Raw genomic sequence first — 17,254 nt, forward strand, 5'->3', positions numbered from 1 at the left:
TGAATATTTTTATATAATATGATAATTTAGAAGNATTAAATTTTTATCCGTAGCCAAATGAATAGATTAAAGATAGAATGTTTTAGAAAAGTTGAGGATTTAATTAAATGAATGTTAAAGCATTTGTTTAAGTTATCTTGTTGTGATTAATTAGGTTTAATGGGGATCGGAGAAGAACCGCCTTTATTTGGTCAATAATTTATATTTTTTCAATCCATGTGGCCCGCTCAATATACATATGATGGTTCTAGTATTTTTCTGCAACAGGGTCACGTTACCTATTTCTTGCTTATCCCCATAGGTCAACACATTCTCATTCCCGTGCATTTCAAGAAAATTCTTAAGAGACCACCCAACATAAAATTGCTCCAAAACCATAAAGTTTTTACGATTGAGCCACCAAACAAAAAGGTGTACATTATTAGTATATGTAAGTAACTTTCATTTATTTTAAACATTTCTTGGTCATCCTATCCTCAAAATAACTCTTATTCAGATGTAGTCCCAACTCATGGTGTCACGAGCTTAAACTGTGATAACAACAATGCGACTAACCATTTTAAATATAAATATATGTATATATATATGATAATATAATGATTAGTTGTGTTTGTATGAGTTGTAAGCAAGAGATCTTAGGATAACTTCATTTATTAATATTTCAACCATTTTCTTTATCTAAATTGACAAAAACTATCATCATTTCATGTCTTCTTTCACTTTTTTTTTTTTTTTTTAATGCATAAACAAATTATTAAACAACTCCCATAAATAAATTTTTAAATTTTGAATCTTAGTATCCTAAACTTTTGTCTTCTCGTTGATTAAATATTCATTTTTTTTAAAATAATTCAAACAGAAGTGCCTCTAACATGCTTATTTTTATTCATCTTCGATTATATTTATTGATATGACATAATATCAATAAATAACTTGAAATTTTTGGTAAGGTTAATAAAAATAAGAATGTAAGCTCAATCTTAAAGCATTCTTTTGATTGAAAAGCAAAAGACCAAATGGTTCGAACTAATGTTATTTTTAAATGCAATGATAATATGCTTCGATTTCTATGATTTTTTTTTTTCAATGACATCTCTGTCATTGAAAAAGACGTTCCATAAATAACAATAATAAAATAGATAAGAGCATATAGTGAAATTTGTAAGATATAAAAGACTATTAAAATTAAAGTATCGAGAGAAAAAATATGAAATATTACTATGACATGCATGTGTTACACCGATCTATAACTTCGACTGCTCCGCAACTTCCTTGATTTAATAGAAATCTAACTTATTTGATTTGACAAATGAATTCAAGATCTTGAACTAAATTCTCACTCAAGAGCCCCTCTAACCCCACCACCAACAGGACCAACCCAATAGGGTAATCAATGGGGAATCACAGGTGGTGTGGCGATTAGGAATACTCAAGTTTCGTATTCTCAGAATATTAAGTTCTTTAAAATTGGAGAACTTGTAAATCTAAGGACAAATAAATTAGAATTTGTCGGCTAGAGAGAGGTTTCCACACCCTTATAAAGAATGTTTCGTTCCCCTCCCCAATCGATGTGGGATCTCATAATCCATCTCCCACGGGGCCCAACGTCCTTGCTAACACACCGCCTTGTACACCCCCCTTCAAGGCTCAGCCTCCTCGCTGGCACATCACCAAGTGTCTGGCTCTGATACCATTTGTAACCACCCAAGCTCACCGCTAGCAGATATTGTCCTCATTGAACTTTCCCTTTTTGAAAGGGAAAGCGGTGGGCTTGGACCGTTCCATGTTCCTTTCTCTTCTCAATCTCTCTATTACTATACAAAATTATACCAATATCTCACAAATTCCCACAAACCAAACGATATTTCCTAAATTCATTTCAGGACTTACCCTTTTCCTATGTCAGGAATATATTCTCTAAGGGCTTGCCACAAGCATCTCCTTCAGTCTAAGCAGATATTTTATCCAGACACTTCTTAACTTCATAGCTGTCTGTTAAAGCTTGACACATGATGGTACAGTTTTTTAGATAACCACGCTCAAGAGTCAAGAGCATACAAAAAACAAGTGTGAACAAAGGAGTCTAAATCTAACTACAGAAAAAGGACCCTAGTCCAAAATAAAACAGTTTAAATTGACCCAACCACTGCCAATAATCATGACTAATAGAACTTTAGCCCATGAGCACATCCTAGAAGTTGCTACATAATAGCACATAAACCGTACATGGATGCATAATCATCTAAACATTGCATTTAAGCAGTGTTGGCAATGAGGACACTGACATAGGATTGAAAACACTAGTAGCCTATGATTTCACCCACCTTGACACTGTTAACAGTTTGGTACCGTTTCGGTTGGGAAAACTATTACGTCGTTCATTAGACAATGCTATCTCCTCCCATTCCCTTTTTAATTGGGTTACTACTAGCCAAAACTTGCTACATGCTACTTTCCCAGCACATCAGAAGCTGAAAGTAAGGGTAGGACTCTAATTCTACATTCCTTTCCTTCATAATGGCGTTTGAAAAACAATGATATAGACAAAGAATGAGAAGAAAGTTCGTGAGGAAACATCTGAAGCTGAAAGTAAAGGTAGGACTCTAATTCTACATTCCTTTCCTTCATAATGGTGTTTGAAAAACAAGGATATAGACAAAGAGTAAGAGGAAAGATTCGTGAGGAAAAATTATTGCAAAACAATTCCAAGATGAATGGAGACAGGGAGATAAAGTATGACTTTCAAACAGAACACCAGAAGGCTAGTATCTGTTAATGCTGTTATGTACATCTTTAGATGAATATCATTGTAAATGTAACTAGACTGCTTATTCAAGTAATCGTGGATGTTCTTGCCTAGCACCGTTCCCTAAGTTTTTTTCATAAGATTGAGGAAAAAGGGTTTTGGTTCCAAGTGGATAATCTATGTAAGGAATTGATTAAGATTGATGAATTTCTCTTTTCTTGTCCTTGGTAAACCTAAAGGCGAAGTTTGCTTCCAGGAACATTAGGTTGAGGATCCTTTATATCCATTCCTTCACCTTTTGGTTGTTAATATTTGTCCTTGGCAAGATTGTTTCCTAGGGTATAAGACGTAAAAGATATTCTATGGAGGAAAAGAAAGTGTTCATGCTACCCACCTTCACATTTCTAATGAGGCTATCTTCTTCAGCTTAATGGAGGATTGCCTTCTTTAACCTCAAACATATCTTACTGGTCTTTGAATTCATTTCAGGTTTTTAAACCAACACACAAAACTGTAACGTAGTTGGGAAAGTATGTGGTCAAGGTAAACTAGCCAGGTGGGCTTATTTGGTAGGGTGTGAGATCTCTTGCCTGCCTAAGTCTATATCTAGGCCTTCCATTCAGTCATAATCTGAGGACTGACATCTTATTTGTTCCAAGATTCAATGGGTTGAACAACATTTATTTACTCAGACAAGACATTTTTTTCTAGGTTTTTTGTTACAGGGGCACTCTTTTTGATCCAATGTTTCTTTGATGGGATTCTAATTTAGTTTCTTCATTTCTTTAGGATTTGATCCTCAATTTTCCATAAGTTGGAGCATATTATGAGAGGTTTTTTTGTTGGCAAAGAGTACCTGAAGATGAATGGGGTGGTTCTCATTTGATTTAGTGGGAGGTCATTTCCAAAAAGATGTGAGTTGCAAGTTGAGCATAGGAATTTTATCACACAAGAATTTTGTACGTTTCGACCAATGAATTGTGAAGGGGTACCCCTTTAGAGGCTGAAACATTGTGGCAAAGGATTTTGGTCAGTAAGTATAAGCATAGGATTTAGAACCTGAAGTGTGGTAAAATGGCTAGTCATTTTGTCGGCTATATTCTGGACACACAGTTGGAAAGGAACAAGAGGGGAGGAGACGTGGGATCTGGCCCATTTCAGTGCCTCTCTCTAGGAGCCAACAACTAAATTATTAACAATAGAAATCTCCTTTTGTAATTTTGTCTTGTGTTAATGCAAAGGAACAGAAGGATTTATCATTCTAATGAAAATTGTAACTAAAGAAGTCAAATGATAGAACCATAAGATTTCATTTCTTTTCTTCATGAAGATCTGTGTTAGATCAGATCATAATTGAGAAACTTCTCATCTAGATCCAATCTCCAGGAAATCAAGCATTAACAACATAATCAGCTCAACACAACATATCAAGAGAGTTTTCTCCAATTAACGTTGACCGCATAATACATATCCATTCACATCATTTAGACATACAGAGGTTGTTTCTCCAATATCAAACAGTCTTAAGAAATCCACGAGATCTCAGCGTTCCAACAAGAACAAAGTTAAAAATCGACATAGTTCACGGCGATTTACTTTTTATTGCTACTTTTACCTCCGGACGAATTATCTCCCCCTGATGCCTGAGCCGCCTTCTTCGCCGCCTTCTCCTGTAGAGCCTTCGCATCCCTAACCATAAGAAGAAGAAAAATCAATCAATCAATCAATCAAATAAACACATAATAATGAAACTGGAAGAAATAAGATAAACGAACCTTTCACGGCGCTGCTCGTGGGTCAAACCATCATCCTTGGATTTGCCCTTGCCAGGGTTACGAGCCTGAGCCCTCTCTCGGTCCTTCTCCCTCTGATTTCCGCGTAGNTTTTTTTTTTTTTTTTTTTTTTTTTTTTTTTTTTTTGTTGCACTTAAATTTCCTTTGAAATTAGTGCATATAAAAATAATTACTTTTGGTTAATTAGTTAGTAAATTTTGCAAAGTTGAATAATTACTTTTTGTTAATTAGTTAAAATTTTGACCGTAAAAGTCTTTTTACTATCTAACATTTTAAAACCCATACAAAAGGATGAAAACGGTTTTTTTTTTCTTTTTCTTTTTTGTTTTATTTAAATTTTTCTTGACAACTATATTAGGTGTCTTACCTGAATATATGGTTGTCCGAGATACTCGGACGATAAAGTTGACTCATGGGTTGATGCTGGATAAGCCGTGTGAGTGACCACCAAATGTCAATAACATTCCAAAATTTGGGATGACATCATGAAACGTACCCCAAGTTGTTGGGAATTAGATGAGATGCAATATTACATTCAAAGGACTTAGCTTAGAGTAGAGATGTCTACGGGAAGCCTTCCACGTCCCCATCCCCAGCAATTTTCCATATTATTTTAGTGGGGATCGGGGCGTGGANAACTTCTCATCTAGATCCAATCTCCAGGAAATCAAGCATTAACAACATAATCAGCTCAACACAACATATCAAGAGAGTTTTCTCCAATTAACGTTGACCGCATAATACATATCCATTCACATCATTTAGACATACAGAGGTTGTTTCTCCAATATCAAACAGTCTTAAGAAATCCACGAGATCTCAGCGTTCCAACAAGAACAAAGTTAAAAATCGACATAGTTCACGGCGATTTACTTTTTATTGCTACTTTTACCTCCGGACGAATTATCTCCCCCTGATGCCTGAGCCGCCTTCTTCGCCGCCTTCTCCTGTAGAGCCTTCGCATCCCTAACCATAAGAAGAAGAAAAATCAATCAATCAATCAATCAAATAAACACATAATAATGAAACTGGAAGAAATAAGATAAACGAACCTTTCACGGCGCTGCTCGTGGGTCAAACCATCATCCTTGGATTTGCCCTTGCCAGGGTTACGAGCCTGAGCCCTCTCTCGGTCCTTCTCCCTCTGATTTCCGCGTAGAGATCTGAGTCAAGGCAAACAAACTTGAAAGAAGAAAAATCTCCAAAATCAATTAATTGAAACACCTAAAAATCCTCAATTCGTAGAGATCCNAATTTTGCAAAGTTGAATAATTACTTTTTGTTAATTAGTTAAAATTTTGACCGTAAAAGTCTTTTTACTATCTAACATTTTAAAACCCATACAAAAGGATGAAAACGGTTTTTTTTTTCTTTTTCTTTTTTGTTTTATTTAAATTTTTCTTGACAACTATATTAGGTGTCTTACCTGAATATATGGTTGTCCGAGATACTCGGACGATAAAGTTGACTCATGGGTTGATGCTGGATAAGCCGTGTGAGTGACCACCAAATGTCAATAACATTCCAAAATTTGGGATGACATCATGAAACGTACCCCAAGTTGTTGGGAATTAGATGAGATGCAATATTACATTCAAAGGACTTAGCTTAGAGTAGAGATGTCTACGGGAAGCCTTCCACGTCCCCATCCCCAGCAATTTTCCATATTATTTTAGTGGGGATCGGGGCGTGGATTCTACAAAGAGAATTGATAAGGATTGGATTCCCTAGATGTCTGGGATGTCCCGATGAGATAAGCGACTCGCGGGCCCGATCTCGATGGCATGATCCAACGAGTTGTGATGGCCGACGACATTTCGAGACTCGAGATGACGTCAAGACATATGGACCATGTCGATGGGGATCGAGATGAGAAGATGAGATGCGACGTTGCATTGAGAGACCTTGGACCGAGCAGAGGTAAGGTCGAGCTGAATGACTTGGCTTGGTGTAGAGGCAAGTCGGATGTGTCGTAGACGATTGAAAATGCACGCGCACATGGTGTGTAGGGTTAAACTAGCTTGGATTCTGCACAAACGATGTTTGATTGACGAAGACAAACCTCGCCAAAGGTCCGACAAAGCCACAAAGACGAGGAGAAAAATATATATGAGACTTAATTCTCTTTAAAGTTGGTCGGCGTGTTAAGATCACGACACCGCACAGTAAAAAATATAGGACGGTGATAGGACATCTCTAAGGTAGACAACAGCAATTGAAAAAGGATGAAAGTACAGTTGTCAGTGTCTTGTCTTTCCTCCAAGAAGACATTCTGTCCCGAACCCTTCTTTCTGCCCTCTTCCCCAATGGCCACGCTTTTTCTCTACCACTCCTTCCTCCTCCTTCTCATCGGAACCACCACCACCACCTCCGCCGTTTCCAGCGAGTATTGGTGCGTGGCTCGCAGCGACGTCAGCGACGAGGCGCTACAGACGGCGCTGAACTATGCCTGCGCCACCGGCGCCGATTGCACTCCTATTCTGCCGAACGGCCTATGCTTCCTCCCCAACACCATCCAGGCCCACGCCTCCTACGCCTTCAACAGCTTCTTCCAGCGCAAGGCCATGGCTCCTGGCTCCTGTAACTTCGCCGGCTCCGCCACCATCGCCCACTCCAACCCCANTTTTTTTTTTATGGAAATTAGATTTTTTTTTAATTCTAACAAAAAAAAAATATATATATATATATATATATATATAAAATAATGTTTATTTTGATTAATTTAAGGTTAAACTTTAGGTTTAATTATGTGACATTGTTTGTTTTGTGCAGGTTATGGATCTTGTGTTTATCCATCTTCAATCAGGTAATGCTAATTTTTTTTTCAATTTTTAAAATGAAATATTAGGTTTTATTTATTTATTTATATTATTATAATTTATTTAAAATATGCATTACAAAAACTACCCTTTATTTTATTCTAATTATTGCTGGAGATTTCTTCATGTTCAAGTAAATGGGTTTGGAGAATATTTTATTTTCTTTATTTTTAAATTTTAAACATTTCTTTAAAATATAATTAAAAAATAAAATTATAATGGAGGGTTTCATTATAAAAATCTTGAACTTAAATTAAAATTTTAGTGCCCCTAAATTTTAAAAAATGTATAATAATTCTTTTAATTTTTATAAATTTTAATATTGTTTAAATGATAAATGAAATTATAATTTTGAGTTTAATATTTTTTTTTTTTTTTACATAAAAAGTAGAATCCTAAAAAGAATATTAAATGGGGTCGAACATTTAATTTTTATTTAGATATAAAATTTAAAATTCAAAATTTTAAAATATATTAGATATTTTTTTAAAAACTAAATTAAAACGAATTCTTAATAATTTAAATAGGGTGATATATATATATATATAATATTTTAAAAATCGAATATTTTATTTCTTGTCCAAAGTATTTTTAGTGGGCCTCATCTTAATTAGAGACGGTTGGATCAGTCACGCTGGGGCCCAGGTGGCGGTGAGATCCAACGGTTAGAATAGCATGGATTTACTTTTATAATTTTAAATTAGCTTTTTGACTAAAACGCTGCGTTTTGAGAATCTAGAAGGCTGGTCAAGAATAGTATTGACTTAAATTAAACTTGTCGGAGCAAAGTCTGAAAATAATTAAATAGAAAAAAAATATATTTAAATTACAATTTTAGTTTTTTTTTATCATTAAAAAAATATCTATTAATTTTTTAAAATTTTAATTTCACGTAAAATAAAAGTTAGACCGTTTTTAATTTTATATTTAATTAATATTTATTTTATATTCGATCTAAAATTAAAAATTTAGAGTTTAATTAGACATTAATTTATGTAATAAATATTCGATTTTTTAAATATTATTTTTTATTAAAAAAAAGGAATAAGAATGATAGATGGAGTGATGTTGGGTTGTCCCTAAAGAATCAATTCTTTGATATCATCTTGTCGTAAGAACTTGTCCGACATTTCTTTTCAAATTTGTCTTATTCAAAGAAAACGTTCATCGAGAATAAGAATGAATCGATGTATTGAGTTGTTCTAAAGATCATTTATGATGATTTTTCAGTACTGCAGGAGGAGCAATCACACCGAGCCCTCCAGGAAACACTAGCCCGACAATAACAACACCAACCACAACCACCACCACGCCAAGCTTCAACAACGGTGGTACCGATGACACGAATGGACTAAACCCAGTATACAACCCGACATCTACCAACTCGAAAGCCTCTTCGAGTCTTACGACCTCTAAACTCTTGATCTTGATATGGTTGTCGATTGCTATCTCACTCGCTTCGTAAACAATATGTAGAGCAATGTCTAACATTGAATTTATGGGAGACGGTTTACTCAATTTTGTTAGAAACTGGTGAGGCTTAAGAGATTGATCAAATGTATATTTTATTTGGACGTTATAGAGTCGGTTTAGCTAAGCCTTCACAAATCTCCCACTTTCTTTTAAACGGGGTTTTACGTGTTCAGTTAAACGATTCAATTTATACCTTATTAACATCGGATGTTTAGTTCTGTAACGGCCCAGATCTACCGCTAGCAGATATTGTCATCTTTGGGCTAAAACGCGTACGCTAGAGGAAGGTTTTCACACCCTTATAAATGGCGATTTGTTCTCCTCCCCAACCAATGTGGGACATCACAATCCACCCCCTTCGGGGCCCAGCGTCCTCGCTAGCACTCATTCCTTTAATCGATGTGGGACCATCGCCAAATTCACCCCCTTTGAGGCCCAGCGTCCTTACTGGCACATCGCCTTGTATTTACCCCCTTCGGGGCCCAGCGTCCTCGCTGGCACTCCTTCATTTAATCGATGTGGAACCGCCACCAAATCCACCCCCCTTCAGGGCCCAGCGTCCTTACTGGCACATCGCCTCGTGTCTACCCCCCTTCGGAGAACAGCGAGAAGGCTGATACATCGTTCGATGTCTGGCTCTGATACCATTTGTAACGGTCCAGATCCACCGCTAGTAGATATTGTTCTCTTTGGGCTTCCCCTCAAGGGTTTAAAACGCATCTACTAGAGGTAGGTTTCCACACCCTTGTAAAGGGCGATTTGTACTCCTCCCCAACCAACGTGGGACATCATAAGTTCTGAATCTATTTCATGGAAAACTACTCCAACAGAAGCTCGATTTTATTTGAAAACTTGAAACTCGAACGAAAGTATAAGTTAAATATTTGTTCGTATCGATATTAATTATTAGGTAAATGATCCAAAGACGAAGATGAATAAATGTGATGTTTTTTTGAAAATAAAATAGTAATTTAACCTTAAAAAATTAAAGATTTATCCACTAAATTTTTAGATAAATTCATTATTTTATAATGGTTTTATTCGATTTCATCTTCTAAACAGCAAAATATTGATACGACGGCCGGAAAACAGAGGCCTGAATCCGAATCGTATATGAAAAACGAGTGCAATTCTCTTCGGGTAAGTTTCATTTTAAAATACGAAGATTTCTGTATTTCTTTTTGTTTGATAATCAATTAGGGCTCGGGGAATTTGCGAGATCGATCTTCCGACGTCAGAATTTTCGTAGCGGGAAATTTAGAAGTTGAAGAAGATGAATATCTTCAGATTGGCTGGGGATATGACTCATTTGGCTAGCATTTTGGTTTTGCTCCTCAAAATTCATACTATCAAGTCTTGTGCAGGTTCGATTTCTTTCTCTGATTTTCTTTGTTGTTTGTGTAGTTTTAGCTTTTGGCATTGTTTTGCCGCTTGTGAACTTTGTGAACTCTGTCCTGAATTGTTGATTTCGTCGAATATGATGATTTGTTGATTCTCATTTCGTTGAATGAGGGTAGAATTTGACGAATGTTTCGTTTGGAGGGGGGTTTCGCTTTGGTTTGTTCTTGATTTTCCTCTTCTTTAGGTAATTTGATTCCAATTACAGAACGGTAAGTTAGGTCTCAATTTAAGCCTGATGTTTAACTGAAAGTCCAAGTATCTGAAACCTACCTATGTGATCACATCGATTGGAGAGGGTTACGAGTGTCAACGAGGACGCTAGGCCCCGAAGGGGGTGGATTGTAAGATCCTACATCGGTTGGAGAGGGGAACGAGTGTCAATGAGGACGCTAGGCACCGAAGGGGGTGGATTGTAAGACCCCACATTGGTTGGAGAGGAGAACGAGTGTCAACGAGGACGCTAGGCCCCGAAGGGGGTGGATTGTAAGATCGCACATCGGTTAGAGAGGGGAACGAGTGTCAACGAGGACGCTAGGCCCCGAAGGGGGTGGATTGTAAGATCCCACATTGGTTGAAGAAGGGAACGAGTGCCGGTCAGGACGCTGGGCCCCGAAGGGGAGTGGATTGTAAGATTTCACATCGGTTGGAGAGGGGAACAAGTGCCAGCGAGGAGGCTGGACCTCAAAGGGGGTGGATTGTAAGATCACACATCGGTTGGAGAGAGGAACGAGTGTTAGCGAGGACGCTGGCCCCGAAGGAGGGTGAATTGTAAGATCTCACATCAGTTGGAGAGGAGAACGAAGCATTCTTTATAAAAGTGTGGAAACCTCTCCCTAGCAGACGCGTTTTAAAAACCTTGAGGGAAAGTCCGGAAGGGAAAGTCCAAAGAGGACAAACGAATGTCGTAGGGTCAATCAAATAGTTATCCATGAGCTTAACGAAGATAAGAGTACGCTAGTTGGGACCCGAACGCATATTTGTAGGGAAAAAAGGGATTATAAATTTGTGAAATGTGGGTCACTTCGCTTTTGATTGTTTCATCATAAAACATGTCTTGGTGGTTCTATATGTTTGAACTCTCTTCTGACTGGAGCTGCCATGTCTACTAGCATTAACATGTCTGAATCTTTGTATTGATCCTGCAGGCATTTCTTTGAGGACTCAAGAACTTTACGCCCTGGTTTTCATTACCCGATATTTGGACATATTTGACGGATTTTCATCAATATACAATTCTATAATGAAATTAATATTCCTGGGGAGTTCTCTCTCCATTGTTTGGTACATGCGACAACACAAAGTCGTGCGTCGATCATACGACAAGGACCAGGACACATTTCGCAATCAATATATTGTGTTGCCTTGTCTACTGTTGGCACTGGTTTTTAATCATAAGTTTACGTTTAAAGAGGTACATATCTTATTCCTCTTGCATTGGATCATATCACAACTTAGAATGGAGTTCATCAGAGGAAGATGAGTTAGTGCAACACATTATAGATGTAGCTTTGCATCATTTTCTGCTGATGTTCTATGTTAATGAATGGAAATGGGTAGGTTATGTGGACGTTTTCTCTATTTCTCGAAGCTGTTGCCATTCTTCCTCAATTGGTGTTGCTACAAAGGACAAGGAATATCGACAACTTAACGGGACAATACGTCTTCCTTCTCGGGTAAAGCCTTCGCTCAATATCTTGTCATGTACATTACATTTTGATGCTAAATTGCATATGTTCCATTGAAGGTGCATTGTGTTTTTGTCTTTTACCTCGTGTTTCGTGACACGTTTAAGCTTAATGTCTAATTTATCTGCAGATTATGTTGTGAAAGTTCTCATACCAAATGAATGCTTAGTTTGAATTAGAGTCTTGTTCTTTCTCCTTCATACAAGCTTTTGTGTTGGCTTGGTCACTTTGTCAGGGTAAGCATCTAGATTTTTTAGGACGGTTTTTTGAAAGCTTTCTGATTTTGGTTGGTTGTTTATACCTCGATTTTTGTTTTCTTGACGAACTTTTCTGAATTCGATTCATCAAAAGTTAGTTGATCCATTTAAATCCATTCGAAGATACAAGTATTTGGTACGAGAGGCATTTGGATCAAAAGCTTGAATCCGTTCTCGTTTTCATTTAAACTTAAGCCTTTGAACATACATTCATCACGTCTATTTCCTGATCTTTTCAGCTCGTACCGTGCATTGTACATATTGAATTGGGTCTACCGCTACTTCACCGAGCCAAGATTCGTTCGTTGGACAAGTATGTCCCTCCCTCCCTCGCGCCCACACTCACACACACAACACACACACAGGCAGTCATTACCAATGAACTGAATTAGCTACTAATGGTCAAACGAATTCGCTGTTGCAGCTTGGATAGCGGGTTTCGTGCAAACGTTGCTGTATGTGGATTTCTTCTACTACTATATCGTAAGGTAAATTCTACAACTTAATGATATGATGCTGAGTGTTGATGATGATATATATATGTCCTCAATCCTTGGATGATTTGCTCCTTTTTAACTGATGTCTCTCAGCTGGAAGAACAACGTGAAGCTTGAGTTACCAGCTTAGCTTTAGAGTTGTGTATAAATAAAAGCTTTGGTAGAAGGGACGCAATAGTTAATGATCTGAGTTGAGTGCATATTATTTATGTTGCATTTGTTTTGCAAAATAGGGATTTTATTTAAATTAGAAAACTTAGCCCTATACAGTCATCTGCTTCCTTGGCTTTCGTTTTCAATCCTTTTGTACGTTCACTTTCTTCAAATAAAGTTCAGACCAAAACTACTACTTTGTGGGGAAACCCTAAGATGTTACCATAAACGATGCTATTAAACTGTGATCATAAAGAAATTTCACTTTATTTTTCAAAAAACAGCTAACCCTCGAATCTAAGCATCGCTAAAAAAAACCACTTAAATGTAGGGAAAAATAATAATAATAATATGGATAAGGGAAATTGACTTGTAATTAAAAACCTTTTAAACAATCAACAGTATCCAACGATGTAAATGTCTAAAAATTAACAACACAAAACCAGACAGATAAAACTAAAAATAAATGAAAAACTGCTACGAGTCAAGAGCCGCTCTAACACAAAGTAAAAGCCACTCACAACTAGCATCAACCCAAAAGTCTTTCTCATGTTTTGCAAACTAAAATGTTCTGTCTTCGACACAAAATGCAAGTTCGGTTCATTGTTGTTGGTTGGCTTATTTCTTCTTCACAGCGGACTTGGTCACCTTGGCTCCCGTTGGGTCCTTCTTCTCCACGCTCTTGATCACACCAACAGCAACAGTTTGACGCATGTCACGAACAGCAAAACGACCCAAAGGTGGGTATGAAGAGAAGGTCTCCACAACCATGGGCTTGGTGGGAATCATCTTAACCATACCAGCATCACCGTTCTTCAAGAACTTGGGCTCCTTCTCGAGTTCCTTACCAGATCGACGATCGATCTTGGTGAGGATCTCGGCGAACTTAACAGCAATGTGGGAGGTGTGGCAATCAAGGACTGGGGCATAACCATTACCGATTTGGCCAGGGTGGTTCATGATGATAACCTGAGATGTGAAGTTGGCAGCCTCCTTGGCAGGGTCATCCTTGGAGTTTGAGGCAACGAAACCACGCTTGAGATCCTTGACTGCAACGTTCTTCACGTTGAATCCAACATTGTCACCAGGCAAGGCCTCTGGGAGAGACTCGTGGTGCATTTCAACGGACTTAACTTCAGTGGTCAGTCCAGTTGGTCCGAAGGTGACAACCATACCAGGCTTGAGGACACCAGTCTCAACACGACCGACAGGGACAGTTCCAATACCACCAATCTTGTAAACGTCCTGAAGTGGGAGACGGAGGGGCTTGTCTGAGGGCCTCTTGGGCTCCTGGATCAAGTCAAGAGCCTCAAGAAGTGTTGGTCCCTTGTACCAGTCAAGGTTGGTGGACCTCTCAATCATGTTGTCACCCTCGAAACCAGAGATGGGCACGAAGGGGATTTTGTCTGGATTGTATCCAACCTTCTTGAGGTAAGACGACACTTCCTTCACGATTTCATCATACCTTGCCTTTGAGTATTTGGGGGTGGTGGCATCCATCTACAGGGAAAACGATAAAGGAAAATAGAGTTAGGAAATTCCATTTGCATCGACTAATTGACAATAATTGAATAGCCATCTACCCTAGAAGGATGAACAATAAGCAATATACAATTAAGACTGCAGATGACATACAGAGTTACAAATTGACATAAAGAGAGTCATATGTGGATATGATACACCCTTCGATTATTTGAAAAGAACAAACCAGATTAGGGTCTGAAGCAAACACCCAATGGTCATTCTCTCCTCAGGAAAGCAGAACTTCCTGTATACAATAGTGGACACACATCTTACCAGCTACATTGTATCTTCACTACGACTGATCCACATTCAGATAATATTATATACATTATGGGTTGAGCATTTATTGTTCCACAAGTTGATTAATCAATTTACGCTAGCAACTATAAAGTGCAGATAAGAAATTGAACCATGTAAAATAAAAACGAAATACAAAAAAACACGAGTAAGTAACAACCTTGTTACAGCAGCAGATCATTTGCTTGACACCAAGGGTGAAAGCAAGGAGAGCGTGCTCACGGGTCTGACCATCCTTGGAAATACCAGCTTCAAAACCACCAGTGGTCGAGTCAATGATGAGGACGGCACAATCAGCCTGTGAGGTTCCAGTAATCATGTTCTTGATAAAGTCACGATGTCCGGGAGCATCAATGACTGTGCAGTAATACTTGGTGGTCTCAAACTTCCACAGAGCAATGTCAATGGTAATACCACGTTCACGCTCTGCCTTAAGTTTGTCGAGCACCCAAGCATACTTGAATGACCTTTTGTTCATCTCAGCAGCTTCCTTCTCGAACCTCTCGATCACACGCTTGTCAATTCCTCCAAGCTTGTAGATAAGGTGACCAGTGGTGGTCGACTTACCAGAGTCGACATGACCAATGACCACGATGTTGATGTGAATCTTTTCCTTACCCATCTGATACTAATCAAATGGAACTGCAAAATATACAAAGAAAATAAGTACAATTCCTACCGATCTACAAACATACAACATAACCAGAGGGTTTTAAAGAACACAGATTAAATAAACAATGTTCATAAATATCATGTACAAACTCCATCCAAGAAAGGAATCATGAAAGCTAAATCTCCAAAAGCCCTAAAGCTAAGCATATAAATTTATGCACCAGAGTACACAAGAACAGCCAAGCCCTGTAAACAACAAAAGTACTCTACAAAATATGAAAAGAAGCGAAAAGATTCCGAATACCCAATGAAACAACAAACTTAACATCTGATTTCGCGGTACTAGCTAACATCTATGAACAGATACAAATCAGAACAAAAACTAGGCATGCTACGATAATTCAACGACCGCCAGACACCGTCCATCTATGAACAGATACAAATCAGAACAAAAACTAGGCATGCTACGATAATTCAACGACCGCCAGACACCGTCCAAGTTAGCAATAAACAAATCAACTCAATGCTATATCAAGATCCAAAAAGAGCGAAAGATTTCTCTATAAAACTCATAGATCTAAGACAAATCAGCCAAACAAGCATACTAAACCTAATCGAGGAACAGAAATGACATACTGAAGACTTAAATCGCATAGAAATTCAAAGAAAATCATACAAGTGCTATGAACATGAAGCATAATCAACGAAAAACATGGAGAAAGAAATGCTTACCCACAAGAATTTGAGGAGAAATCAGAAGAAAGAAGCAGCCTAAATCTTACGCAGGAGCAAGCAGCGAGGTATAAGCGAAGAGATTTATTACATATTTATAGCCGCTATGTGCGTCTAGGGTTTCTATGAGACCGTCGTGCCGCTTCTATATTAATTTACAAATTTACCCCTTCATTTCTATGCATAATTACGATAATAGCCCTTTCTTCCCTTGCCCTAATTCCTCTTGCCGCCTCACCCTAAGATCGAGAAGACGCTGCCACCGTTTTTTATCTTTCAATTTTTTCCCCTTTTTTGAAAATTACGAATTTGGTTGTATTAAACTTAAATTTTAATTTTACAATTTTAAAGATTAAAAAAAACGTGAATTAAAATTTTTTTTTTTTAATTCTTCATTTTATCAAATTATACTGTAAATTTTAGATAATTGTTACAAGGGTAAATATTGTCGTATGAGCAATATTACAACTGAATTTTATGAATTTCCACAAGTTTATTTAATAGTTAATTTATACATTAATCAAAATTAATTTTAGAAAAAAAATTAATTTTATGAAAATTAGTGAGTTTATAGATATTTTTCGCGGGTGATGTAGCGAAATTTGAATATGGAAAAATTAAAATAAATTAATAAAAATACCTTTAAATTTAAATTTTGATTAATAAATACTCTTTAAATTTTAACAATAGCCTAAAACTTTAAAAACCAAATATAAAAAATACCCTAAAGTTTAAAAAAAAAAATTAATTAATTAAATAAATTTAAGGTTAGACTTTTTTTCTTTTTAAGAACCAAAATAGTGTTTCAAAAATAATACTTAAACTTTTCCGAATTACTAATAAACTTCTAAAAGTAAATAAAAATGGAAATAATATATCAGGGGTCGATAAATAATTTTCATTCTAAAATTTTTTTAGAACTTTTTTTTAATAAAGGTTAATGACATTAATGTTATTTTAAATTTTTATGGATGTTTTTTTAAAATATTCGATAATAAGGATATTTTTTAAACAAAATATTAATGATTTCCATAAAAAGTTAATGATAATGACATTTTTTATTATTGAAACCCATAATTTTTTTTTAAGATAAAATACAAATTTTAAGGGTATTTGATTAATTTAACCTAAAAATTATAACATTAGGTAAATTAAAATTTGATTTGATGCATATAAAAATTAATATAAAAGTTTTAATTGTTATTGTTCTTTTTTAATAATATTAAGCTACAATTAGATGAGTATAATTTTAAAATTTTAATATC

General features: G+C 36.6%; 3 protein-coding genes and 2 long non-coding RNA genes across 8 annotated transcripts; 2 read left to right on the plus strand and 3 right to left on the minus strand.

The window, feature by feature from the left end:
- Positions 1 to 1,793: 1,793 nt before the first annotated feature.
- On the minus strand, positions 1,794 to 4,625 carry LOC111779363. Its single transcript, XR_002812681.1, has 3 exons — positions 4,522 to 4,625; positions 1,891 to 4,435; positions 1,794 to 1,814 (listed from the first exon to the last, which is right to left on the minus strand). It is a non-coding gene; the product is annotated as an uncharacterized LOC111779363 (long non-coding RNA).
- Positions 4,626 to 5,230: 605 nt separating this feature from the next.
- Positions 5,231 to 5,777, minus strand: LOC111779365. Its single transcript, XR_002812682.1, has 2 exons — positions 5,592 to 5,777; positions 5,231 to 5,505 (listed from the first exon to the last, which is right to left on the minus strand). It is a non-coding gene; the product is annotated as an uncharacterized LOC111779365 (long non-coding RNA).
- Positions 5,778 to 6,784: 1,007 nt separating this feature from the next.
- Positions 6,785 to 8,952, plus strand: LOC111779098 (PLASMODESMATA CALLOSE-BINDING PROTEIN 2-like). Of its 2 annotated transcripts, none has more exons than XM_023659164.1 (3): positions 6,785 to 7,161; positions 7,312 to 7,345; positions 8,589 to 8,952. In XM_023659164.1, the coding sequence occupies exons 1-3, from the start codon at positions 6,846 to 6,848 to the stop codon at positions 8,821 to 8,823; spliced, it is 585 nt and encodes a 194-aa protein (XP_023514932.1). In that variant the 5' UTR covers positions 6,785 to 6,845; the 3' UTR covers positions 8,824 to 8,952. The 2 variants fall into 2 exon arrangements, with proteins under 2 accessions (XP_023514932.1, XP_023514933.1); XM_023659165.1 differs by having other exon boundaries at positions 8,597 to 8,679.
- Positions 8,953 to 9,870: 918 nt separating this feature from the next.
- LOC111778366 (ER lumen protein-retaining receptor-like) lies at positions 9,871 to 13,033 on the plus strand. Of its 3 annotated transcripts, none has more exons than XM_023658146.1 (7): positions 9,875 to 9,971; positions 10,070 to 10,195; positions 11,378 to 11,643; positions 11,790 to 11,905; positions 12,414 to 12,487; positions 12,599 to 12,662; positions 12,765 to 13,033. In XM_023658146.1, exons 2-7 carry the CDS (start codon positions 10,105 to 10,107, stop codon positions 12,799 to 12,801), a joined length of 648 nt encoding a protein of 215 aa, XP_023513914.1. In that variant the 5' UTR covers positions 9,875 to 9,971; positions 10,070 to 10,104; the 3' UTR covers positions 12,802 to 13,033. The 3 variants fall into 3 exon arrangements, with proteins under 3 accessions (XP_023513912.1, XP_023513914.1, XP_023513913.1); XM_023658145.1 differs by having other exon boundaries at positions 9,880 to 9,971; positions 10,051 to 10,195; XM_023658144.1 differs by having other exon boundaries at positions 9,871 to 10,195.
- Positions 13,034 to 13,176: 143 nt separating this feature from the next.
- LOC111778365 (elongation factor 1-alpha-like) lies at positions 13,177 to 16,096 on the minus strand. The gene is made up of 3 exons (XM_023658143.1): positions 15,990 to 16,096; positions 14,806 to 15,287; positions 13,177 to 14,324 (listed from the first exon to the last, which is right to left on the minus strand). Exons 2-3 carry the CDS (start codon positions 15,265 to 15,267, stop codon positions 13,443 to 13,445), a joined length of 1,344 nt encoding a protein of 447 aa, XP_023513911.1. The 5' UTR covers positions 15,268 to 15,287; positions 15,990 to 16,096; the 3' UTR covers positions 13,177 to 13,442.
- Between the last annotated feature and the right edge of the window lie 1,158 nt (positions 16,097 to 17,254).

Source organism: Cucurbita pepo, chromosome LG17 (assembly GCF_002806865.2).
Source record: "Cucurbita pepo subsp. pepo cultivar mu-cu-16 chromosome LG17, ASM280686v2, whole genome shotgun sequence".
Lineage (NCBI taxonomy): Eukaryota > Viridiplantae > Streptophyta > Magnoliopsida > Cucurbitales > Cucurbitaceae > Cucurbita > Cucurbita pepo.